The sequence below is a fragment of the Xenopus tropicalis genome, chromosome 5 (assembly GCF_000004195.4).
Source record: "Xenopus tropicalis strain Nigerian chromosome 5, UCB_Xtro_10.0, whole genome shotgun sequence".
Taxonomy (NCBI): Eukaryota; Metazoa; Chordata; class Amphibia; order Anura; family Pipidae; genus Xenopus; species Xenopus tropicalis.
This window is the reverse complement of record NC_030681.2, coordinates 110,960,736-110,988,502: the sequence shown is the minus strand read 5'-3', so window position 1 is coordinate 110,988,502 and position 27,767 is coordinate 110,960,736. Positions and strand designations below refer to the sequence as shown.

The 27,767-nt window shown below is 39.8% G+C and overlaps 1 protein-coding gene across 4 annotated transcripts; it reads right to left on the bottom strand.

The window, feature by feature from the left end:
• nceh1 (neutral cholesterol ester hydrolase 1) lies at nt 1–27,461 on the bottom strand. Of its 4 annotated transcripts, XM_012962912.3 has the most exons (6): nt 27,367–27,461; nt 21,239–21,484; nt 13,449–13,677; nt 11,731–11,800; nt 7,723–7,894; nt 1–2,340 (listed from the first exon to the last, which is right to left on the bottom strand). In XM_012962912.3, the coding sequence occupies exons 2-6, from the start codon at nt 21,377–21,379 to the stop codon at nt 1,723–1,725; spliced, it is 1,230 nt and encodes a 409-aa protein (XP_012818366.1). In that variant the 5' UTR covers nt 21,380–21,484; nt 27,367–27,461; the 3' UTR covers nt 1–1,722.
• Nucleotides 27,462–27,767: the final 306 nt, after the last annotated feature.

The window sequence follows — 27,767 nt, the reverse complement described above, 5'->3', positions numbered from 1 at the left end:
TGTCACACTATAAAGTGCGGTGACGAAACAAAAGGAATTGTTATAAACTGCTTCTCACATGAGATGATAGTATTTACTAAGCTCATGTTGCCCGATGAGCTATTATCTGAAAATGTGAGGGCATGTGGGGACATCTGCACTATTATTACAGGAAGAAAACTGACACTAATCCTGCCATTATGTCTCTGAGACAAAGCTATTATCATTGGAAATGTGATGCAAAATCAGTAGTAGAAGCACTAACAAATACTGCACAAATGAAACAAAAAGGTAAGTAAAGCTGCTCGTAACACAAACGCTAATTTCATCATAGTGAAGTAACATGAACCTCTGATACACTCCAAATGAGACACCTACACAAACAAGCTCTGTGAGTAGTAGTAGTAGTAGCAGCAGTAGTAGTAGCAGCTTCATTCTTAAGGGAATGCTGCAATTAATTCTGATTGTCAATGCAAAAGTACATGTGTCTTTGGGGAGTGGAAGATTGTGCAGGGTGATATTGTTGGCAAATGTCCTAAAACATTACATGTTTGGAAATAAAACTGACATGTTAGAATACTACTCTCCTTTCACAGAGCAGCCAATCTTCCTACTACAGTTTAAACTATTGGCTTCTGTAGCTATAAAGCTGATTCTTGATAACACATATATACAAGGGATTGTACTTTCCTGCTGCCCTGTTGATCCTAGGTATCTGCCATAGAAATGACTCAATCCTGCACATAGCAACATATGCATTAGAGATAGAAATGGAGACTAAGTTCAACTCCTACTCAAGGTGCTGCAATCCAAAAGTTAACCAAAGTCCAGACATGGCAGCCACTGGTTACATCACCTTTGCAAATGTGGGGAGGCTCAGCTAAAGGCAACTTTGCAGTAAATGCATCTGGTGCTAAAGTAGCACTCCTGTCTGAGGTAGGAGCCAAATGTCTCCTCTAAATATTGATGGAAAATAGTCTCCTTAATATTCCGTAAGAGTATCTCAGAACCCCTATTAACTATAAATGAGACATATCAGCTAACAAAAGGGAAAGACTATTGCACAACTCTTACATCAGAAGCCAAAGAATGACTCTTTGGTTTAGCATTAGAACCCTACCCACGCCCTATATGTCTGCTTAGGCAGACAATTATCTGATTCTAACCTAGTGACACAAATAAATCAGGATGGTGGATCTGCATTGGGTAACCTATTAATTATCCAGCTTAATTTCCTTCTACTGTGAGACAGTAGTGTATAAAGGGAGGTTAGAGCAAAGTAGCTTCTATATTTTACAACTTAAAAACAGTTTCACTCAATTTTAAAAAATAGAAAACACAAACAATAAACCATAAAGCCCCAGAATTCTAGAAAGCAACACTGTCCATCTGATATGCAATGAAATACATTTATCCTTAAAACCAGACACTATTGGTTTATGCAAAGATAAGGAATTATAATTAAACGTTTTTGTGTGATTTGTGTCTGTAAAAACAAGAAATTGTATATTGCACTATTTAATGGAGCAGAAGCACTACCGTGGGTGAGGCAGCCTTTTATTGGCTGCTGTTATTTAGAACCAGTGTGACCAAATGAGAATTCACATATACTGTTTCCAGCCTTGGACTGGCAAATCCACACAGATATACAATCATATTGGGAAGACAAAAACATATGCACTGATGCCTCATATTTTGCATGAAGTTAGTAGCCTGTGTGATAAACCCCTATTTTGCAATAATCTACAGATTCTCAGCAAGCCACTTTACATATCCATCTCTTGTCCTTGCTCCAACTGAAAAATAAGTGGGCCATGAGGCAAACAGCATACATCCATGGAAGCCATCTTCATAGTGGTCGTGGGTAACATCAACACCAGCTTCCTCCAAGCGTTTGGCATACATGGTGCCATCATCTCTTAAGACATCATGCTCACAGGTTAAGATGTAGGTCTTTGGAAGGAGCTGAAGTGATTCCTTCTTGGCAATCAGTGGAGATGCCCGCAAGTCAAGTAACGCAGGCACCTCACTGATTATTTTATGGGTGCCATGGCTTTGTAAAACAGGTTTGTAATTTTTTTTGAAAGATGAAGGCAATAATGAATTCCAGTTCAATAGTTCCCTTAAGGTTACGGTTTCACTGAGGTCAACAGATGTATGATTGTTTACGAGCATTGAATGTGCAAAACTGTGGCTACCATTCAGGTAGTCCAGCCAAAACTTTATCATGACAAAGCGAGAAAGAATTGGCATGTCCATGTTTTGTTGATAAGAGGGAGTGTTGAAATCCAACACCTGAAGCACAGGGTAGATCAAGGCTTGGAGTTTCACTTTGGTTGTTACACTGCTATCTCCGGCTAGCTGTAAATAGAAAATGTCAGGTTAAGAATGAGGTAAACACATAATAAAATTCGTCTTTTAGATTAATCACCTACACACTTTGAACCAGTGCCTAGTGTAAGAAGTGCTCATCTCCAGGAAAAACAAAGAAATGAAGGCTAATTTATCAGTGGACGCAGCTCCAGGCAGGTGCTGTGGAGAGGGAGGCACTGTGCGGTGGCGGTGGTGGCGCTAGTGGTGGTGCTGGACACAACAACAACAGCTGGCAAGAGGATGTGAGCGGCGGCGGGGGGGGGAAGGTGCTAATGTACACATACTCCAGCTGCTGGGGGGTTGACACAGAAGGACGCAGGGGGGAGCGGGTGGAGGATGTTGGGGACGCATGCGCAGTAGAGACAGTGAGGAAAGCGGAGTGGGCATCCCTTGTTAAAGATGGAGGCGCTGTTCACTGAAACAAGTATGTAGAATGTAGCAGGTGTATCTCTGTAAATCTTTCATTAGGCAAGCTAGAAATATAGCGTTTTTACATAGCAATAGTAGTACTATTTAATAGTGTGCTTAATAGATTTTGACATTCCTTGTCCTTTAAGCTGAACACACGCATAGATAAAATCATACCAAGCTATCTGTGCATATATGCTGACCTGCTGATCCTGACCAATATCCATATAGCTCCTGTGGCATATCCACTACCAGTCTGAGGGCCGTTCGGTTAGAGAGCGTAGGAAATTGGCCTGTTAATGGCTATTTGTATAAAGCTGAACCAGGGACTGCTTTGTTTTGCCCTCTATGAATATTTCACCCCTCTGAAACTATTTGGATATGGCTTCATAAAAGGTTTATTTTAACCTGTTGTAACCTGTTCCTTCAAATGAATAAATACCAGCTGCAAAACAGTTCTTCTCTTCTGCATCATTTAAAACAGCGTTTTTCAACCGCTGTTCCGCTGCACACTAGTGTGCCGCGAGATGTTGCCTGGTGTGCCGTAGGTGCGGTCCCCTCTGGGACACCTTCCACTTCCTGGCTCCCTGATGCCCGGAAATCGTTACTGCCTGTGACGTCATCCGGCATCGGATCCAGGAGGGCGGAGCAACCAGAGAGGAGAGGCAGCACTATCCTGCCCTGGCACAACCTGACCGGGGGGAGCAACTGCCCAGGCCCTGCCCCGACAGACCAGATCCACCAGGGGCCAGGCCCATGCACAGCCGCCCTACTCCCCACCGGAGGACAATCCCGGGACACCCCTGGATGCCGCACCCCAAGACAGCCTGACATGTAAGAAAACAATTAATAATAATATATATATAATATAAAATTTTTGTGTGTATAAAAAAAAAATAAAAAAATCAGTGGGGGGGTGGGTTTGTGGAGAAAATTTTTCACTATTTTGTTTACTTAATATTTCATAATAAAGTAATTATAAAATACTTTCTTTGTGTTTATTTGATTCCTATTCAAGAGAATTACTTTATATATAGTCAATATAGGCACAGAGTTAAATTTTTTAACATTTTCTAATGGTGGTGTGCCTCGTGATTTTTTTCATGAAACAAGTGTGCCTTTGCCCAAAAAAGGTTGAAAAACACTGATTTAAAAAACCTGGCTGGGGAGGAGGGACTAAAACACTGATATAAATTGTAACAACGTCTCCACAGCTTGCAGGCAGCATGTAGACTATATAACCCAAAATACATTGCACGGTGATGTTTCTTTCCCTACTGACACCAGGGGGCACATTTACTAACCCACGAATCCGAATTGGAAAAATTCCGATTGGAAAACGAACATTTTGCGACTTTTTTGTATTTTTTGCGATTTTTTCGGCGCCTTTACGACTTTTCGGAAATTGACGCGACTTTTTCGTTACCAATACGATTTGCGGGAAAAAACGCGAGTTTTTCGTAGCCATTACGATGCGCTTGTATCTTGTCATGACTTTTTCGTATTGAGCGCTCGTAAGCGGCGGGGGAAACTTTCAGACTTAGCATGATTTTGGAAGCCTCCCATAGGACTCAATGGCACCCTGCAGCTCCAACCTGGCCCAAGGAAAGTCACCATACTGAAGCTTGAATGAATCCGAATCTTTCGTACTCGGCGCGAAGGCTACGAAAAAGTCGCGACTTTTCGTGCAAGTAGTAACGCTACGAAAAAATCGCCAGATTTTGCGCAACATTCAGAATGGCAACAAAAAAGTCGCGACAATTTTCCGAAAAATCGCCAAATACCGATCATTACGAAAAAAACACAATCAGATGCATTCGGCCCGTTCGTGGGTTAGTAAATGTGCCCCCAGGTGTGCAGGATATTGTGGGGTTTGGAGGATGCAGGATGAAGGCAGGCTAAGGACAGTCAACTATTATTGCATTTTTTTTTGTTGTCTTAAAGTAGTCAGCCAGATCAGCAGGAGAACAGGGGGCCAGGCTTCCAAACCATATTATTACATTAAAAAAGGCTGCATATTTTTTACCGTATATACTCGAGTATAAGCCGATCCGAGTATAAGCCGAGGTACCTAATTTTACCTAAGAAAACTGGAAAAACTTATTGACTCGAGTATAAGCCTAGGGCGGGAAATGCAGCAGCTACTGCTAAGTTTCAATAATCAAATAAATAATAAAAGGACACTCAGCGTGTCCCCTTGTGAACTCTTCATAAATATATCATGCTGGCAGCTGCAGATTAGGGAAAGGTGATTAGGGAAAGGTGGATGGAGGACCCTTTGACCCTCCTGCCTTGAAGAGTTACAGCAGTTAATTCATATATATACACTGGAAATTATTTAATTTATTTACATATCATAATAGCCAAATTTGTCTATTTACCCTGAATAGTAGTGTCCACAGTTCAGTGGGGAATGCAGTTGCGGGGGTTGGGTGTACACACTCCCAGTTTAGTGATACAGAATTAATTGTAGTGGGGTTTATACAGTTTAGTTAGCTATTGCAGGGGGAGACATAGTTAGAGTCAAAGTGCAGCCATTGTACTCTCGTATCTGAGAAAGGTGGGGAGATGCATATACACAAAGTGAAAATTAGTTAATTAAATGGTAGGTCTATTTACCCCATATAGCACTCTCCCAACACCAAAACTACCATCCCCCACCACTGCCGTCTCACTTGATTGAGTAGCGCGATCTCTAATGTTCCACACGGCCCGATTATCTCTTAAGTAAATACCAGCTCTCGGAGCTGTGAGAGGACATCTGCCCGATTCAGCCCCCCTCCTCCTTCCTGCCGGCCGCAGTTAACCCTTTAATGAATGACCGCTCTCAGATCTGTGACGAAGCGTCTGCCCAAATCAACCCCCCTTCTCCCTCCAGTGTCACAGCGTGTGTGCTCTCCGTTCCTAACTGCAGCCGCCTATTCACCCGATTCTAACTGCCTCACTAGCTGGCGTGCCCCCACCCCCATGCACATACAGATGTACCTCCTCAATGGCATGTCCTGCAGAAAGTGTCGCACTCCACCGGCATACTCACGTGCGTGCACGCACAACAAGCAACAGCACAGTTATATGGGAAGTTCTGCTTGCGCGCCGAATGGCATCGACACCCTCACACTCCACGGAAGTATGTGCGCAAGCAACAAGCATGGGAGGCTGTGCTTGCACTCAGAATGTCATCGCAGCGTATCGCTTATACTCGAGTATAAGCCGAGCCTGACTTTTTTAGCACATTTTTGGTGCTGAAAATCTCGGCTTATACTCGAGTATATACGGTAATTGATGTATATTGCGAAGTTGCTGGAAATTATTTCCTTTCAAAAAGCTTAAGATGTGTTTGGGTAGAGTTCTCCTTTAATTTTTCTTGCCTTTAATGATTTTTTTTATTATATTGCATAAGCGCTGTACAAAAAAATGAAAATGGAAATGTGTTTCTGTGCACGTGTATTGTTTGCTTTCTGAACCTACTCTTTTTTGTATTTATTAGTCTTCTTGAAACTCTGGGTGGACCTGCAGTGCCACCTAGGGGCTAGATATTTTCTAAACACTGTCTAACAGAGCTCTGACATAAGTTATCTATCCCCAATACCATCCCCACCAGAAAGGAATACACCAAAGATAAGCAAGGAAGGCATGAGTATAATGTTATGACTATTAAAATCAAATCACTGCTGTCTAACTGGACATTATTATGGAACATACATATCATTTGTTTGTGAAATGGATATCATTTTATGTTGTTCAAAAATTGTCCCAGGGGTCACTAACTGGTGATATCCATCCCCAACTCTGCGCAGTCCACCCAGTACAGGTATGGAATGCTCAGGATTTGGGATCCAAATAAGGGTTTTTCATAATGTTTGCTTAAAGTCATTTAAACATTTAATAAAACCGAAAGTATTTTTATGCCGCCAATATGGATTCATACAGCTTAGTTGGAATCACGCACAAGGAACTTTATTACAGAGAAAAAGCTCATAATTTTTAGAAAACTGAATTATTTTATTAAAGTAGATCCCATACATAAGCATAACATATAACATATACACTGGGTCTTAGTTGTGTTGCAGAGAAGTACTGTAGCATCTCCTCACCTTCCACCTCCACCTTTTTACAGTGGAATAAGCATAGAAAACATTCTAAATATATATTTTGTTGGGTTGGTGTAACAAAATAGTTTGTTTGGCTATGCCAATGTGCCACAAACAGGTATGGAAATTTGAGGATCAATAACTAATTTTAAATATGTTTCGGACACTAGGGGGCACATTTACTAACCCACGAATCCGAATTGGAAAAATTCCGATTGGAAAACGAACATTTTGCAACTTTTTCGTAATTTTTGCTATTTTTTCGTCGCCTTTACGACTTTTCGGAAATTGTCGCGACTTTTTCGTAACCATTACGACTTGCACGAAAAAACTCGAGTTTTTCGTAGCCATTATGATTCGCTCGTATCTTGTCGCGACTTTTTCGTATTGAGCGCTCGTAAGTGGCGGGTGAAACTTTCAGACTTAGCATGATTTTGGAAGCCTCCCATAGGACTCAATGGCACCCTGCAGCTCCAACCTGGCCCAAGAAAAGTCACCATACTGAAGCTTGAATGAATCCGAATCTTTCGTACTCGGCGCGAAAGCTGCGAAAAAGTCGCGACTTTTCGCGCAAGTTTTAACGATACGAAAAAATCGCAACATTTTGCGCAACTTTCGGAATGGCTACGAAAAAGTCGCGACAATTTTCCGATCACTACGAAAAAAACGCAAACGGACGCCGTCGGAACGTTCGTGGGTAAGTAAATGTGCCCCTAGGTTTGCCTCCCAGATATCTCCAACTGCCTGAGTAATGTAACTAAATTAGGTAAGTATGGTTCATGTCCTTGCATTTAATACTACTTATTAAATACAAGGAAAGACTTCCTTAAAAGAAATTACTCTATCAACACAGGAATATTTGTTACAGTACCTGCTGACACACTGCAGCCGCAAGGTTCCCTCCAGCGCTGTCTCCAGACACAGCAATTCTCGATGGATCAACAGAATATTCTGCGAGCACTTCGGGATGCAAAAAGTACTTGGTGGCAGCCACTGCATCATTTAATTGCTCAGGAAAATGAACATCTGGCACCAGTCTGTACCTATAAAAAAAAAAAAAAAAGATGCATTTCATGTTTAAAAAGGCTTCCTTCTCCTCAGACACAGGATATTATTCCCACTGGGAGACATGATCTGTATAAAACAATGTTTGTATATCCAGTTTGTTTTCAATATGTTTGCATAACTCTGCAGTGTAACATAAGGCTCTTGGTATTGGGAGTTTTTCAGCTCACATATTTTATTCAGCTAGGAAGTACCTGTGACCACCTCCCATGGCACCCTTGGCTTTGAATGGGAAGCAAAGATAAGACAACTTTTCATTTAAATAATGTTGATTGGATAAAAATCGCATACAACAGATTTCTAATGCAAATTAAAGGAAGTTACTGGAGTCACTTCTTTGCTCTAAAAGGGACCTGTCATCCTGACATAAAAACCCACTTTTTTTTTTAAAGGTATTTAAAAATGTGAGCTGTCAGTCATAGCCCCATATAAGTCATTATTATTATGGATAGTCAGTGCAATGGAAACCATTTATTCACTGTAGTAACTGCCCTGTGCCAAAAAAATGGATTAACAGAAAGCTGTAGAGACAGAGGAGTAACAGGATTATTTTATAATAGGGTGCATAGTTTTGTGTTTATTATATTAAGAAAAATGTATTTCCTTGAGATTAAGTTTTTGTTTAAGTTTCATAATTTACTAACCCTTTAAATGATCATGCATTGAACGTTTATTTTAATGCTTTTTTTATGTTGAAGTACTTCAGGTCTTTCATCTGGGATACCAGCATTTATTTTGTTCAGATATCTATCTCTACTGTAGCAGTGCTATTTTCAGTAAAGCTGCATTTCACATTTGATTCTAGTGGAGTGCAACTGATTCATCTTTGGGGACGCTCCAGTCCCTGACCTAGTTTGTAGCTCTAGATAGATCCTTTGTACTTGTTTTTAGGTTACTAAAAAAATGACTGTTCTTCAGAGCTCACTGTAACAGGCCAGTGGAATGTAATTGTTTCAGTGTAATAGCTGTCCTGGTGTGCTCTGCAGAGGCAGAAACACATTGTTTATCTGCCATGTTATGCCCTAGGGCATGGCAACTTCCAATTAACCCTGTTTTGGGAAAGTCAATTTCAGTATTTCCCACTGTAACTCCAGTACACTGACAGAGACATCACTTAAAAGACCAGTCATACCACAAATAAAAATAATAAATTTAACAGGACATAATCTGTATTTCTATTTTTAAATGGTTTTTATTACAGAAGGACTGTTATCTGCTTTGTTGTCTTCAGTCATCCTAAAAAAGGTACTATCTGGTCTTTAGATAACAAACATTAATGAATTTACCCAAAACCTGAGACCTGTCGATGTGCTCTTCATTCATTGGGATTTTCAAAGTTGTCCGATTGATACTGCCTGGGCAGTATCAGTGGGCCCCACACATGAGCAGAAAAGCTGGCAACTTGGTCTAAATTGCCTGATTCAGTAGCATAAAGGTCCCCATACACGGTAAGATCCGCTCGCTTGGCGAGATCGGATCTTGGCGGATCTTCTCCCGATATCCCCACCTACGGGTGGGCGATATCGGGGGGCTTGAAGTTAAAAAAAAAAAATAATCCGATCGTTTGGCCCTGGGGCCAAATGACCGGATTATGTAGGCGGCAACGGGGAAGTAGGTTCGGGGACCTCATCAACGAGCCGATGTGGTCCCCGATCCGACTGAATCTTTTAACCTGGCCGATCGATATCTGGCCAATTTCAGGCCAGATATCGGTCGGCCAGCCCGCTCGTTTCTGCCCCTACACGGGCAGATAAACTGCCGAGTCGGTCCAAGGGACCTTAAGGGGCCTTAAGTCTGCCTGTGTACAGTGACTTTAAGTGACCACAGATAATAAACTGATTTAGAATTAATGCTTATTTGAATCCAATTTTGATTGATTAGAATTTCACCATAGCAAATTTCAATAGTGCACATGTATGTCCAGAAGTCCTGAGAGAACCGTGAAGCTATTGCCTAGTCCAGAGATGGCAGTAGCTCAAGGGTTCCCATGTCAATAGGTGCAGCAACATTTGATTCGGAATAAAAGGCAGGAAGGACTGAGCGGCACTGAGTGCAACTACATTTTGACCTAAGTACCTTTAATAAAAGTCGTGTTATATGCAACCGACTGTGCTAAAACTGTGGGGACTGTAGCTGCACCTGTCGATGTACATGAGCCCCAATGTATGGACTACACATAAATGTTTTTAAGGCAGGGGTAGGCAAACTTTTAGGCTCAGGGGCCACAATGACATAGTTTGCCAACCCCTGTTTTAAGGGAACATTGGTTTCCTCGTGTTACTAATCTTTATTAAAAGCAAGACTTTATGGTGCATAGCCTTGTTTATATTATCCTGTTGCTAATTTATATTTTAAGGAAGTCTTATTCTGTCATCAGCAGGGATGCAACTTGTTAATTAGAAGTCATGCAAAATTTGATGGTGAGGTCTTTCACCTTGTCCCCCTTAGAAACATGCACCCAATAAAAATCACTCCTCTGTCCACCTATACACCTGAACCTTTATATGGGCCACTGCAAGTTGGTCTCTTCTATGGTGAAAGACTGTTGTCCCCACTGGGTCTCAATGCATATGGTAACACTGCATCCCCATGGTTACTTCCATTTCTTAAGTTCTTAAAATTTTTAAGACCTAGCCTAATATAAATGCTGTAGATAATATGACAGAGAAGAACCGTGTCCATAAGAGAATTTTGCATTCCATTTCGCATTTCCTTCACTTTCTCTGTAGTTTGGAATTTCAGCCGCTATTTGATAGCTAAGGTACAACTTAACCTAGCAACCAGGCAGTGGTTTAAATGAGAGACTGAAAGATGAATTGGAGAGGGCCTGAACAGAGAGAGCTATGTAATAAAAAGTAACAATAACAAAAAAATTGTATCCTTATACAGGAATGGTTTACAGGCTGCCGGGTCAGTGACCCCAATTTGAGAGTTGGAAAGCGGCAGAAGAAGCCAAATAATACAAGAAAAAAAAAAAAAAGGCCAACGAATAGGGAATTCTATAACATACTAACTGAAAGGTGATCTACCCCTTTAGAGCCAAAACACACCTGCTTACAGATAGAAAAATGAGTTGCTCCTACAAATAAGACTTATTGTTGAGTCAAATTAACTTTATGTATAAAATTTGTATTGTAATTAAATAATTCATAATAAATAATTATGTGACTATATACAAGCCTAGTGTAGCCTGCAGAATGCCCTCGGTGCTGGTCAAACAAAATTCCAATAAGCAAAAAGAGTACCGCACACGTAGGGACTTTATGAAAAAACAAAAAAGGTTTATTGAAAGACGTTTCGAGCACCAAACTGTCCTCTTCCTCAGGGTTTTTTGGTTTGTCCCTGAGGAAGAGCACAGTTTGGTGCTCGAAACGTCTGATCTCTTTCAATAAACCTTTTTTGTTTTTTCATAAAGTCCCTACGTGTGCGGTACTCTTTTTGCTTATGTATATATATATATATGTATATAATTAAAGAGATTCTGCACATTGCCACTAGGTGGAGCATGCACTGCCAATTAGCTTCAGAGAATACAAGTGTCAGAGATAAAACCTGCCATATTTTTCTCCACCAACAGTCAAAAAAAACTTGTTCAACCCAAATTGTACTAAACTGTACTAAATAGATAACTGTGTGTATATCTTTACTTCTCTTTTTGCGCACTATCATTGGCTATTATTTCTAGATGCTGGGCAGCTGCACATTGCAGGTTACCTTGACCGCTGACATATGGGTGCTCGTAGCAGTTGGTCAGTGTTATACATTTGGTTAAACCAGGTGCTGACAATTTCTTTCTTTGCTTTTTTAGACTTACTCAATAGAAACAACTACTGCATTCACATCTTCAGATATTTTACGACATAAGCTGTCATAGGACCTCATTCCTATAAAGAGAAAAACACAAATATCAATGGGCTTATTTTTTGAGTTTTCGAACCATAACTCATATTATAGCGCAAAAAAAATTAATCGTGAAAAAAATGCAAATTTGAACGTTGATAAATCACTCCCTTTGGGTCAGACTGGAGAATCACAGTGAATATCTTACAGCCTGCAATGTTATTTACCATTCAGATATAACAGATATAAAGGTAAAAAAGTGCATAAAAAGGAAAAACAATTCCGGTACACAATGAAATATTAGTCATTAGTTACTACAGTGTGAATTTTAATTTCACCTAGCAAATATTTTAGATCTACATTTTTGGCACAAAAATGACTTTTTCAGTAAGAAGTTTTAATACATATACTGGTATAGGACCTGCTAAACAGAATGCTTGGGACCTTGGGTTTTCTGGATTAGGAGTCTTTCTGCAACTTGTACAAGGTTCTGTTTTATTACTACAGAGAAAAAAGGAAATCACTTTGATTAAAATGGAGTCTATGGGAGATGGCCTTCAGTAATTTTGAGCTTTATGGATAATGGGTTTCCAGATAATGAATCCAATACCTGTATTAGTGTAAAATGCGCAAGTGTTTTTTCCACTGGCAGATCACTACACAATTTGTAAAAGCTATGTTGAATATGATGATGCAAAATATCTTTAAAAATCTGCATCTTCATACGCAGCTCATATAAATCAATTGGTCATTCCCATTCCAGTGGTTTGGCAGGTCCACTAGCACCCAAATACTCCCCATTAGTGATACCATACCATCAAATACAGGCATGGGACCGGTTATCCAGAATGCTCAGGACCTGTGGTTTTCCGGATAAGGGATCTTTCCGTAATTTGGATCTCCATAATTTAAGTCTGCTAAACATCATTTAAATATTGAATAAACCCAATAGGATTGTTCTGCCTCCAATAAGGATTAATTATATCTTAGTTGGGGTCAAGTACAAGGTACTGTTTTATTATTACAGAGAAAAAGGGAATCATTTTAAAAATTTTTAATTATTTGCTTATAGTGGAGTCTATGGGAGATGGCCTTTCCGTAATTCGAAACTTTCTGGATAACAGGTTTCCAGATAAGGGATCCCATACCTGTATATAGTTTGCTAAAGGAAATTCATTCTGTCCTTTAGATCCGGCCCAGAAAATGTAGGATGGTGAGACTGCTGCCTCCAGCTTCTAAAAGCCCTTAGATGGCAGTACAGGTATCGGACCCCTTATCCGGAAACCCATTATCCAGAAAGCTCCGAATTACGGAAAGCCTGTCTCCCATAGACTCCATTATAATCAAATAATTAGGATTTTTAAAATTGATTTCCTTTTTCTCTGTAATAATAAAACTGTACCTTGTATTTGATCCTAACTAAGATATAATTAATCCTTATTGGATGCAAAACAATCCTATTGGATTTAATTAATGTTTTATTGATTTTTTAGTAGACTTAAGGTATGAAGATCCAAATTACGGAAAGACCCCTTATCTGGAATACCCTTGGTCCCGAGCATTCTGGATAACGGGTCCTATACCTGTACATCTTTTATACAGAAAAAAAAATTATACTGCAATATTTGCTTATTTTTATCCAGCTCAGTGTGTTAAAGAAAATATAGTCAAAAGTCAAATAAATGCACATACTTGCACTTCCCAGGGCCCAGCCACCACCATGGATATATACAATGCTTTTTTTCAAATTCTTATCGAAAGCCTTTGTAGGTTCAAAGATTCTGACTTCTACTCCATCAAACACTGTATCTGTGACTTTTAAATGCTCTGAAGATACAGGATCCAACTGGTCAAAATAGCCAGAAACAAAATTCAGGACTCTCAAGTGATGGCTGAAGCCAAAATAGTGGGCCAAATTGCTCTGAAAAATAAAGAAATTTTGTTAACGACATATATGAAAGTAAACTGCAGCTTGTTTATAACTCAATGTATTTATTAAATGTAAAAACAAATGCCATTATTTTTACATTTTGTCATTTTTTTTATGATTATCTGTAATAGTTTTAAGAATAAGCTAAAGCTAGTTTTCTTTTTTCCCTTTTTTTGTACCCTTAGAGGTGTAAAAAAATTCACACAGTTGAAAATAAAATATCACTGAATCCCCAGGATCTGAGACCTTAGGATGGCCTTTTTTTAAATAATAGCTGCTATATTATTAGCAGTTAGGCTGTTCCTCTGTTCATCCATTGAGGGACATATGGCCAGTGGTCAGGCTTCCATTAATGATGAAGATAGCGGTCAGAACTCTAGTGCAAGGTGCCAATGAAAATGCAGATTTTTTTTTATATAGAGACACGTGCCCACTGATAGACTTCCCTAGGTATGACTATGACAATATTTTATTAAGCGTTCCTCTAAAAGTTCTTTTCTAAAATACACAATTTAGTACTGCAATGTATTCCACCAGTGTTTTCCAGCAGTTTCCAGATTATTGAAGTAGTGAAGTTTAATAGCTCTTACTCACAGTAAAAGTGCAAATATTCAATGGCAATGGTAATCTTTTGGGTCATCAATTACCCACTGCCACATGTTTCATTTCTATGCACGACCCCACCCTACTAATAACAGCAGAATATAAAAAAAATCATTTATTTATAACACACAAGAGCCGTGAATACCCTGTAAAATGTACCCTTTGAAACACTGCTGCCATCTATCTATCTATCCATGAACTTTATAAAAAAAGGTCTTGTGCCTTTGTATGTTCATAGAACTGTATAGGGACTTCCTTATATTTAAAAAAAGTGTGTGTGTGGGGAGGAGGGGTGGTTTAAAAAAATACCTTTGGTCATCAGCAGAGCAGAAAACAAGAAATGGGGGCAGGGGATACTTAGTAACATAACAAAAGGGCACTGAAGTGGCTGTACAATCTACTACAGGTATAGGACCTATTATCCAGATTGCTCTGGACCTGGGGTTTTCCGGAAAAGGTATCTTTCCATAATTTGGATCTCCATAACTTAAGTCTGCTAAAAATCATTTAAATATTGAATAAACCCAATAGGACTGTTTTGCCTCCAATAAGGATGAATTATATCTTAGTTGGGGTCAAGTACAAGGAACTGTTTTATTATTACAGGGAAAAAGGAAATCATATTTAAAAATTAGAATTATTTGCTTATAATGTCTATGGGAGATGGCCTTTCCATAATTCAGAACTTTCTGGATAATGGGTTTCCAGATAAGGGATCCCATACCTGTATATGGGAAGCTGAGATGCTGTGCGATGTAATGTAGGGGTACATAGGTTATGGGGAAAGAAGCACAAGATGCAGCAGTGTAATGTAGAACTGGGTTAATGATGGTCTGTGCAGTATGTGAGCCAGGGGTATGTTGTGCAATGTAACACAAAGAAACTGAGCATATTGCCATACAACATATGCAGACACGGGATGTTGGTACAGCAAAGGCACCAAGTGTCAGAGCAATGAACCACAGGAGCATCAGCTGTACTGCTGAGGTATCAAAGAGACATTATAATGCATCCTATAGGCACCTGTTCACTGTATCCAGGGGTATGGAGGGGGCTGTGTAATTGAGGAGGCACGCAAAGTAATAAAGTACATATACAGTTCACCCTTAGTGAACCAAATGGGCTGCGAAATGTATCTTAACAGCAGAAGGGATTTGTATACTGTATTCTAGGGGGACTCAAAGATTTGTGAAATGTATTGCAGAGATAACATAGGGGCAACAAAAGGTTTGTTTAATGTGCCAAGTAGCACCATAAGGGCCGTGAAGACGGGGAGATTAGTCGCGGGCAACTAATCTCCCTGAAATGCCATCCCATCGGCGATTTGCATGCATTACATACATTTGCTGAAGTTGCCTTGAGAGGAAACTTTGACGATTTCAGCGCAGTGTATGCCATCCCACTGGCAATTTACATTCTAGCCGGTGGGATGGCATTTCGGGGAGATTAGTCGCCTGCGACAAGGGAGATCTGTTGCACGCCGACTAATCTCTCCGTCTGCCATGGCCCTAAGGGTCGCATAATATGTCCACATGCCAAAAATTCTACTTGTATTAACTGGTTCCTGGTGCAACTGGCTATAGTGTAGAATAGATTATAAGTGCGATAAAACAGGAACTATATTTGATCATGATGTCAGACAATCAAGCACTGGCTCTGACTTTCCCGAAGTCATGCCAGATCATGAACAATTAATAGAAAGAATATTTCAAGGGGTTGTTCACCTTATCTTTTAGTATGATGCAGAGAGTAATATTCTGAGACAATTTGCAAGTGGTTTCCTTTGTTTATTTTTTGTAGTTTTTTTTTCCAAGAAAATAATTTAAAAATGATAAAAAACAAATAATCAAGATCAATTAAAAAACTGCTATGAATTGGCCATTCTATAACATAAAAAGTTAAATCAAAGGTGAAACACTCCTTTAAGTTAATAGAGAAGCATAAGCACAATGAGAATACAATACTGTGTGAATAATTTTCATTTTCAATATACCGTAGTAAAGTTATTCTTTGCAAACATATAGCAACCACATATGGCAGTGTGCCATATTTGCTAGTACATGTACTAAAATGTACATTGGAAATAAGTTATTTTGCATCAAAAAAGATATGTCACCTTCAATCTGGTCATAAAATTAATTAAAATATGCAATATAATCAACTGTTTAATTATTATGACACTGCTAAATGCTATTTTGATGGCAGCTAACCAGCTACTGAGCGACAGCTCCTGGGTCCTGTGACTGCAGTGTAGCAGTTGCAGAAGTAGGGGAAAGGTTACACACAGACACACAGACCAGCTGCAATGCAAGGGAAAGGTCTGTCTGTCACTCCCAGGCTGCCCTACTTGCAACATGTTACTTTTGCCACAGGAATTCAAAGAATCCTGGATCCAAGTAACAAAATAATGAAACATAAAAGTTAAAAAAGCAAACAAATCTGTATGCTCTGGAATCAGTCACTCTGTTCTGTTATAAAGACAAGTTTCTATTGTTTTAAATAGATTAAGTGATCAGTGTCATGCTTAGCAGGGCTCTGCACAAAACAGTCCAGCGGGCAACTTTGCAACTAGGAAAGCAGTGCACAAAGTTATATAACATTATAATAATATAATAATAATACTCTCCACCCAAGGCTAGTCCTGGCCACACGGTTAGTGATCACTCAGGAGGTCAGACATGCACAATTTGTATTTAGGGGTTACCCAAGGTCAAGGACATGATTTATGGGGGAGAAAATCTGCAGAGTCTCAGAGGACAAAAGGCACAAGAACCTATTTTTGTAGCACGCAACTGATATGCTCATGAAGGGTCCTTTACCAAATATCTTTACCAAATTCATTCACAGTTTTTTTTTTTTTAGCTTTTACTGTATCTGAAGCAAAGGGAAAAAATCCAACAAAACACTGGTTGGAAGGGCTAAACAGCAACAAAAAAAGCTCTTTCACCCAGTGTTTTGCTGCCCATTTTTGGCACAGTTTTCAGTAAACTATTAAGATGACACACATATCATTTAATTTTATAAATAATAGAAATAAACTAAACATGGAAATTAAGTTAATATTGTGTGGCATCTCATATACAATAAAGAAGTATTCCAAGCAATATTTGCATCTACCCACAGACCAAACAAAAAATTTCAACTGTATCTTTCATTTGGATGGGGGCAAAATATTAGGCACCTTCCAGAGTTTTTTTTCAAGGCGCAGTACAGTTTTCTCCTAACAGAAGCAACAGCCCAAGAAAAAACTTAGCAAACTATTTCACTAGGGGTTTGCTAAACATTTCAGCATTTCTTGTGAAGTAGGCTGATGCCACACGAGTGTAGGCTAAGTGTAGCATAGTGGGGTGTATTCTTGGCAAGCAGTTTTCGGCTTGCGAGAATACACCCCAGTACTCTAGACTTACCCTACCTGTGCCTGCACCTGAATGAATGAAATACGCTCGGGTGCAGGCACATGTAGCCAATATCTGCCAAGAAACGCAAGACTTTGTATCTTCGGTGGATATCGGCTACATGTGCCTGCACTCAAGCGTATTTCATTCATTCGGGTGCAGGCACAGATAGGAGCGCATGGTGGTATTTTTGGCAAGCGATTTCGGTATATATGACATACGCTGTGTGTGGCATCAGCCTTACATGTCCTTCCATTTGTTAATCTTGCTTGTACCATATGGGTGATAAACCTACCAGTATGCAATTGCCAGTGCTGCTCTCCAACTCCTGTCAGCCAAAGGCTTAACAGTTCATGCCCCATCCTAGTTCAAAACATTCACCCACCCCAGCTGGTTTATTAACCTAATGCCCTAATCACCTCCCATGTGGCAAGTGATTTAATGAAATGTCTCCCAACATGCTTTCAGACATTTATAGTAACAGTTCAAAGCAAAGCACATCATAAAAATGTCATTAAAAACCCTGTAATTACATTTTACAGTAAAGACAATTGCTTGCCCCTTAGCGCAAGGGAACACTAAGCGGATTGACGATTTCCTCTGCAGGAGTTTTTACCAGTCTTATGCACACATCCCCATTGCTCCATTGACAGGCTTGGTGTTGGCCAGTGTGGAGCTACATGGAGAACATGTCGGCATACCGTGCAAATGTATGCATTTTCGCATTGACATCTGCTCTGTGTAGTTGCGTACACAAGGGTAACTCTTAGAACTGAACAAGGGGTTGCAAAAGGTTGGTGGCAAAAGGCAAGTAAGTTAGAAAGAAAAAGCCACTTCATTACTCTATATTTGAATATTGTATTACTCATTGTATAAGAGTACACTGGGAAAATGAAAATGAACAATGGCTGAAAGCTGATGTAGAAAAGTAGTTCTGCTTGTACATGGGTTCACTTACATGTCAGACAACTGTTGAAAGGCAACACCAATCCCTGCATTTCCAAACAAGTGCTCACAGACTTGCAGGAAAACACCATGCAAATGAATTAGGTGATTTAAGGTTTTTTTTTGGTTTTGGACAAGCAACTACTGAGCTACTAATTGTGGTGGCTGACACAAAATGTTGGGAAATGCTGACTGTGCATTGCCCTTAGAAGATATTTGTGCTTATGCAGCATAAAAATGTCCTAGACTAGGCTTGGGTCTTGGAGACAACCAAACAAAGCCAGGGAATTATCACTCAACAGCAGCTGAAGGAAAGGCAGTTTATCACTGTGGATCAAAAGGGTGCAGCAAATACAGCAAAAACTTTTCTTTGTCTGTTTTTTTTTTTTGGGGGGTGGTACAATGCTACAAAATAGAAGCAACAGCAGTTTTCCCATGCTACAACTCTTGCACTTTATTTAACAAGCTTCAGTATTAAATATTAAAAACTCTATTTGTTCTTAATGTTTGTGATATGGCTTAGCTCAGTCAGCATCTGTTTTTCGTTTTTTTATTAGCCAATAGCAGACTCTGTTTTTATAGGAGTAAATGGCTTATTTGTTGCAGTAATGCTGCTGTAAGTGTAAACCTTACTGATCAGGCTGCGCTGGGAGCACAAATGGCTAATACCCCTGATCATAAACATGACAGTGCATGTACTGCTCCTTCCAGCAGTGATGAGTGTTTGTGTCTGAAATCCCAAAGGCAGCCTTGAGATTACTGGCCAGTCCAGTCCTTGTGCTTAAGCATCTTTCTTCAGTTTTAACCTGCGTCACACAAGGAGCTTATTAGCTGCTGGTTAATAGTTTAATTGGTTTCTGTTGGCCAAGTAGTCTAGTATAGCCTTACTGCAGTTACCTAGTCTTTGGCCCCAGATGTTTATGGACTACAGTTTTCTGTATCCACAAATGTAGACAAGGGTTAAGGCAAGGTCTGCTTTATCCAGAGTTAAGAAATGGGGGTACTTATTTACCCTCCAACCATGAAACTGGCCCTTGAGCCATTGTTCTTGGAGTAAAACTGCTTTATTATATTAATCAAATGGATTTGGAATTCATTTATTTGCTTTTATAATAATAATAATAATTCTTTATCTGGTGGAAATTATTATAAAGATGAACAGTTAAGAACAACTATTTTTCAAATGAAAAGAGACTTGCAAAGGTGCACAATGGCTGTCTTGTAGAGCTGGGGTTCTTGGTTTCATTTCAGAGACTGAAAACTATGTGCAGAAAAGTTTGCATGTTCTCCCTTTGTTTCCTTTAGTACCCACTGGTTTCCTTTGGGTACTCTGGTTCCTCCCATACTTTAAAAAACATACAAGCAGGCCAACCGGCTCTTGATAAAATTTACCATGGGTGACCATGTAGGGTCCTTACAATCTGTGGATTCTGGCAAATGCCAGAGGGGCAGCTGTAAGATGTCATTGACAGTCACTATTTAGTGGGCTGGTGTGGGCTATTGGTGGCCTTTGGGTATGCCATGCCTATTCTGAATCCCAGTCTGGGTCTGGACTGTAAGCTCTACTGGGGCAGTGACGGAGGTGAATAATGTATCATCTCTGTACTGCTGAAAGTGTCAGCGTTATATAAATAAAGGATAATTATAATAAAGTTCATGCACATTTACTCCTTAAAAAAAAAATCACAATTTTTTGGAAAAAAATAAGGAAAAAATATTGTCTTCAAACAGATGTCAAAAACAGTGAACTACTCATGGAACGACTGTACGAAGGTTTACGTTAACCCAACAGATTAAAAGTAGTGATATTTCCATGCAAGCTGCATACTTGAGCATTATACTTAAACAGGTTATACTCTAGATCAGTGATCCCCAACCAGTGGCTCCTGAGCAACATGTTGCTCTCCAACCCCTTGGACGTTGCTCCCAGTGGCCTCAAAGCAGGTAGTTATTTTTTAATTCCTGGCTTTTGGGCAAGTGTTGGTTGCATAAAAACCAGGTGTATTGCCAAACAGAGCCTCATGTAGGCTGCCAGTCCATATAGGGGCTGCCAAATAGCCAATAACAATTATTATTTGGTACCCCCCAGGTTGTGTTGCTCACCAAGTCTTTTTACATATGAATGTTGCTCGCGGGTAAAAAAAAGGTTGGGGACCCCTGCTCTAGATTTATGCTATAATTTATACGTTAAAAATAAAGCACACACAATAGAAAATGTTATATACATATATGCTATTGATCTCAATGTCTGTTTCTGAGCAGATAAAGGCACACCCTGCCCCGGTCTGTGACATCTGTGTTGAGATCCTGAAATGACACAGTAATTAAACGTGGTCAGAACATCGCAGACAAAGGCTATTGTTGTTGCCCATTGTTGGTCTGTTTAGTAAATATGGAGGTACGTTACCGCAACAATTCTGATCAGGTTGTTGTTTTCTCATTAATAAGGGGAATTCCTCCCAGTTACAAGACTTCCTGTAGTACAAATACACTGTTCTATGGATAAAAGCAATGCGTTTGTCCCAAGCAGAGCTGCTGGAGAGTGCATAGTGAGGAAGACTATAGAAGTACCGATGCGATCGGTAAGGAAGCAGCGAGCACCCACTCACCAGATCCTGGGCGCATCTGAAGGTGGCATCCAGCAGCATAAGCTTCCACGGCTCTGACACGGTGCTGGGCAAGGGAGAGTACACATAATAGGCGCTAAGGGCAGTCAGTGCAGTAAGCACAGCAGTAGGAGCCGCTCTCATGTTGCCGCCGGCTTCTGTTCATACAAACTCCTCACTGGGCAAGTTATCGCCAGGCTGTTGATTCCATTGAAGAGGCTAAAGCTGCATCATCCAATCACACCGAGCCTAGGAAGGAAGTCAAGCAGTTTAGTGTCATGTCCTTGCAAAGCCGGCAGCGCACACAACCAGCAATAATGTCCGCAGCGCCACCTAATGGTAGCACATGGAAACACATTAAAGCTCGGCTTGGTTCATCATTTCTATTACTAACTCCATGGAAGTATTTCTGTGTTCCTGAAAAGTAGGAAAGTGTTCACTGAACTGTATCAACTTGAACTATACTATTTCTTTTTTAAGCAAATTCTTTATACGTTTTATTATACACTATTATTATTATAGTATCAAAGGGTAGTACATAGAGCAGGTGCCCTTTATAGAGATAGGCATTAATGGTGTCATGGGAAACTTGACATTCAGACATTTTTCAATTTGTTCTGAACAGCCCCATCTTAAATGAGTTTATATAAAGGAATTAACTGGCTAACCTGTTGTTGCATATGGTCTCACCATATGTGGTTCATAGTAACCTTTTCTCAGCAATCCTTTATCAGGGCCACTGGCCTAAATATTTTATGTAAGGGGTTAATAGGATGCTGGTACTTTGGAAAAGGTAGGCAAGAATGTTACTGGCAATGTTACTGGGTCAGAGCAAGCAGAGGTGAAGGCATGAGCGCCTTACAGGAATCCAGCAGTATTCAAGATACAAGAACATAGATTTGCAATCAGGCAACCTACATGGTGACAATGTTTTAAATGAGGAGAAATCATGCTGTACTGCCGTCACCCCTGTGGAATGGATAACCTCCCAGAACAGGCAATTTGTGCTCCAAAGGGTTCACAAGAATGTCATCACTTACTGTATATCTTTTCTGAGGAATACTTTACATTTAGCCATATGGATTGCCACTTCTCTAATTCAAGTTGCTGTCCTACTGCCATATATTGCTCTACCATACAAAGACCGGGGTCAATTTGCATGGCTAAAAGTTGACTGCATTTTTGGATAGTGGGTGAATCTGGGTCTTGAAAATGACACTGCTTAAAAACTGGAAAATACAGTAACAATATTTCGTACAAGAACAACTGGAAAAACTTCCCCCTCTACATGCTACATTTTTCCCAGCCCCATAATATCGTTTCACTCCCTCAGTCAGACCCTTGCTTAAAACATAGGATTGCTTAAAATTTAGGATATGCTTAAAATTTAGGATTTACTAGCACTATAATATGCCTTATTTTATCCACATACTATAGTAACTCGTGTTATGTATTACCCATTTTTGCTCTGGGTGTTCAAGGCTGTATACAGTGGTGTGAAAAACTATTTGCCCCCTTCCTGATTTCTTATTTTTTTGCATGTTTGTCACACTTAAATGTTTCTGCTCATCAAAAACCGTTAACTATTTGTCAAAGATAACATAATTGAACACAAAATGCAGTTTTTAAATGAAGGTTTACGTTATTAAGGGAGAAAAAAAACTCCAAATCTACATGGCCCTGTGTGAAAAAGTGATTGCCCCCCTTGTTAAAAAATAACTTAACTGTGGTTTATCACACCTGAGTTCAATTTCTGTAGTCACCCCCAGGCCTGATTACTGCCACACCTGTTTCAATCAAGAAATCACTTAAATAGGAGCTACCTGACACAGAGAAGTAGACCAAAAGCACCTCAAAAGCTAGACATCATGCCAAGATCCAAAGAAATTCAGGAACAAATGAGAACAAAAGTAATTGAGATCTATCAGTCTGGTAAAGGTTATAAAGCCATTTCTAAAGCTTTGGGACTCCAGCGAACCACAGTGAGAGCCATTATCCACAAATGGCAAAAACATGGAACAGTGGTGAACCTTCCCAGGAGTGGCCGGCCGACCAAAATTACCCCAAGAGCGCAGAGACAACTCATCCGAGAGGCCACAAAAGACCCCAGGACAACATCTAAAGAACTGCAGGCCTCACTTGACTCAATTAAGGTCAGTGTTCACGACTCCACCATAAGAAAGAGATTGGGCAAAAACGGCCTGCATGGCAGATTTCCAAGGCGCAAACCACTTTTAAGCAAAAAGAACATTATGGCTCGTCTCAATTTTGCTAAAAAACATCTCAATGATTGCCAAGACTTTTGGGAAAATACCTTGTGGACCGACAAGACAAAAGTTGAACTTTTTGGAAGGTGCGTGTCCCGTTACATCTGGCGTAAAAGTAACACAGCATTTCAGAAAAAGAACATCATACCAACAGTAAAATATGGTGGTGGTAGTGTGATGGTCTGGGGTTGTTTTGCTGCTTCAGGACCTGGAAGGCTTGCTGTGATAGATGGAACCATGAATTCTACTGTCTACCAAAAAATCCTGAAGGAGAATGTCTGGCCATCTGTTCGTCAACTCAAGCTGAAGCGATCTTGGGTGCTGCAGCAGGACAATGACCCAAAACACACCAGCAAATCCACCTCTGAATGGCTGAAGAAAAACAAAATGAAGACTTTGGAGTGGCCTAGTCAAAGTCCTGACCTGAATCCTATTGAGATGTTGTGGCATGACCTTAAAAAGGCGGTTCATGCTAGAAAACCCTCATATAAAGCTGAATTACAACAATTCTGCAAAGATGAGTGGGCCAAAATTCCTCCAGAGCGCTGTAAAAGACTTGTTGCAAGTTATCGCAAACGCTTGATTGCAGTTATTGCTGCTAAGGGTGGCCCAACCAGTTATTAGGTTCAGGGGGCAATTACTTTTTCACACAGGGCCATGTAGGTTTGGATTTTTTTTCTCCCTAAATAATAAAAACCCTCATTTAAAAACTGCATTTTGTGTTTACTTGTGTTATCTTTGACTAATAGTTAAATGTGTTTGATGATCAGAAACATTTTGTGTGACAAACATGCAAAAGAATAAGAAATCAGGAAGGGGGCAAATAGTTTTTCACACCACTGTATTTCAATAGCTGATAGACAAGCAATTGGATACTGTCAGTTATTAGTCACTTAAAGGAGACAGAAAGGCTAGTAAAGAGTTAATCTCAAGCTGCAGGCATACCTTCAGTTTTCTCAATAGTGCCCTTTAAAGAGATACTGACTCTAGACATTAAACCTGGTATAAAACGAGCGGTATAAAAATGGAGATAACTTGAAATGGAGCTCAATAAATACGATACTTTCAGAAGCAGGTAACAAAGTTCTATTTTTGCTGGTATAACTACAAGGCTTTATACAGGCGCCGATAATACTTAAGGGTTACTCCTAGGACTATTATACATATGGAGAACATGTCCTTAGGCCACTGGGTTCTGGATAATTGTTTACAATTTGAAATATTTAGTTCTACATGTAAACTTACAGAAAAATCATATGTGGCACTTATGGGGTTCTCCTCCAGAAAGTACAACCTGAGCATAAAAGTCCTTAAAAACTGCATAATCCTAGCAGCTAGGCAAACCCTGGGAAGTCCTGAAGAGCTTCTTCTATAAACTTTAATATGCTAAAAAATAAAATTGGCTGGATTCTCACAAATAATAAATTAGGGAGTTAGTCAGTTTAACTCTGGTTATACAGACTAATTTACTTATGAAAAATTGCAAACAAACACATAGTTTGTTTAAAAAAAGACCAGAGGCCATCAAGTTCAACCTTCCAAGTAAACCCAGCACACACAACCCTATGCTGACCTATCTATACACTCACATACATAAACCATATATACCAGCATCAATACTAACTGTAGATTTTAGTATCATAATAGCCTTACTGATACTATGCTTGTTCAAGTATCATCCAGGCCCCTCTTAAAGGCATTAACAGAATCTGCCATCACAACATCACTAGGAAGGGCATACCCCAACTTCACTGCCCTCACCGTGAAAAACCACCTATGCTGCTTCTAATGGAAGCTCCGTTCCTCTGATATAAAGAACATCCACTATCTGCCTTTTTTTCCAGAGAAAACAACCCCACCCTTGACAGTCTAACCTCATAGTTTAAATCTTCCATTCCCTTTACCAGTTTAGTTGAACGTCTCTGCACTCTCTCCAGCTCATTAATTTCCTTGTTAAGGATTGGAGCCCAAAACTGCACTGCATACTCAAGGTGAGGCCTTTCCAGAGACCTATAAAGAGGCAAATTATGTTTTCATCCCTTGAGTCAATGCCCTTTCTTATACAAGACAGCACTTTATTTGCTTTAGCAGCCACTGAATGACACTGCCTGGAATTAGACAACTTGTTATCTACAAAAATCCAGAGATCTTTCTCAATTAAGGATACTCCCAACACACTACCATTAAGTGTGTAACTCGCATTTATATTATTTCTACCAAAGTGCATAACTTCGCATTTTTCAACATTGAACCTCATTTTCTATTTTGCTGCCAAGTTTTCCAATTATGTCAAATCGCTCTGCAAAGTGGCAGCATTCTGCACTGAACTTGTAGTTTTGCACAATTTAGTATTGTCAGTGTCAGCACCTTCTAACACCTTTTACCTGCTTACTAAACTATACATTGTTTTTCTTTATCTACAGTACACCATGGCTCCAGCAGTAGAAGTCCTGAAGGGCTTCTTCTATAAACTTTAATATGCTAAAAAATAAAATTGGCTGGATTCTCACAAATAAGAAATTAGGGAGTTAGTTATACAGACTAATTGGCTCCACGAACAGGTTTTACACGTAAAACAATTCTTTAAGTGTTACCACTGACTTTACTCACATCCATATTTCTATACATTCTACCTTAAGGCAATGTTTTGCTCTCTCTTCTTTTGCTGGCTTCTACTGGCAATATTGTCAGGCAACCTGTGAACACATTGCTCCAGGGCATAGACAGAACTTCCTCACAATCTGTCCTCCCACTCAGGCATGGTTGAGGCATACTGCCTAAAACAGAACTATTAAGTCAAGACATGGGCTGAATTTACTCAGAAGACTGCAAACACCCTTTTTGCGCAATATTTGCACAATTCTCAACAGTTTTTTGCTTTTTTTTTTGAAGGAACTTAAGTGTCAGAACATTTGCAGTCTCTACATGCTACATACTCTAGTATTTCAGTTTATACTGGGCATCAAACTGTTGGCACTCATATTAAGTATATTTTCTTTTTATACCTGAGTGGACTTTGTTAATTTGTAACTATTTTTTTCAATTTGTGGTTAGAAACAATTAGCTGTGTCCCTGTTTGCACCCCAATATTCGCTATTTTTCCTGAAGTGGATGCAAGATGCAGTGATGGTGGAAGTATGCAGCATGGTCAAGGGGCCTGAAGTATGGTAGTTATGCTACAGAGTAGAAAGACATATTTATCCATTTTAAATTTATCAGAATATGTTTTGTCAAAAAATATATGCATTTATAGGCTTGGCTTATTGTTAGAGGCCTTTTGGGCTTTGCAATCTAAAGTATACATTTCTGAAAGTAGCTACATGAAGCTACAGGGCAGCATAAATATTTACTATTTCAATAAGTGTTAGCATTCAGCACCTCAATCACCCAAATGTCACCCTTCCAACCCCCCAAAGTTATCTGCTGCTATTTAGTGGACTTACTGGATGTTTGTTTGGGCTTCAGTGTAGTTGTAATGCCAGGACCTATTTTGAATCCCAGTCCAGGCTTGGTGCTGCCCCAGAATGCCTTGGGGACAGAAGACAAAAGGTGGCAACCATACCACAATCAGTTTTGGTAAATACAGGACTGCCAACAGGGAGTACTACAGCTAGGGGCCCCATAGCAGTGTGAGGCCCCAAGAGACTAACAGGTGTGATTCACAAGTCACAAAAGGGACAGAGCTTGCATGATTGGCCATAGTTTGGGAATATGATGTTTGGAATCAGGAATGTGCTGGGGGGCCCTGCTAACTAGGCACTATGGGGCCCCATGATTACTGATGGTAGCCATGGATAAATGTGTAAGTTGATTTACACTTTCCTGATAGTTAGGGAAGTGTTGTTAAATCCTAAAGACACGAACCTTACGTGTTTTGTATTTTGGAGGCGTTGCGGCCACTTCCTGTGCTGCTCTCACTACACCCTTCTCCGCCCCTGGCCACACGCTGTCACACTATAGGCACTGCCTGTGAGGTAATTTCATTGCATGCATTTGTCTGAAGATTAGCACTATTGCATAAAGCAAGTCTGTGAGAGAGAAATATTGCTGAATGTGGTGTTATGGGTAAATGGACAAATAAGGCACCAAATTCGCCTTGCAGCGAATGTGCTAAACTTAAATGTTCCTTTGTTTTGTAATAACAACACTGTACAGGCTCATACATGAAAACAACTAATTTCAGTAATGCTGTTCACAGATCATTTGTAATAAGCGCTCTGCCTCTCCACCACTGTAGAATGAAAGGCCAGAAAGATAAACAATCT

Bases quoted from the DNA above. Each gene is read 5' to 3' on its own strand.
- nceh1 (XM_012962912.3), bottom strand. From the start codon at position 21,379: ATGAGAGCGGCTCCTACTGCTGTGCTTACTGCACTGACTGCCCTTAGC. The intron at 13,678-21,238 runs GTGAGTGGGTGC...TTTATTTTTCAG, and splicing joins TCAGATGCGCCCAGGATCTG to AGCAATTTGGCCCACTATTT. The intron at 11,801-13,448 runs GTATGTGCATTT...TTCTCTTTATAG, and splicing joins CTGGGCCCTGGGAAGTGCAA to GAATGAGGTCCTATGACAGC.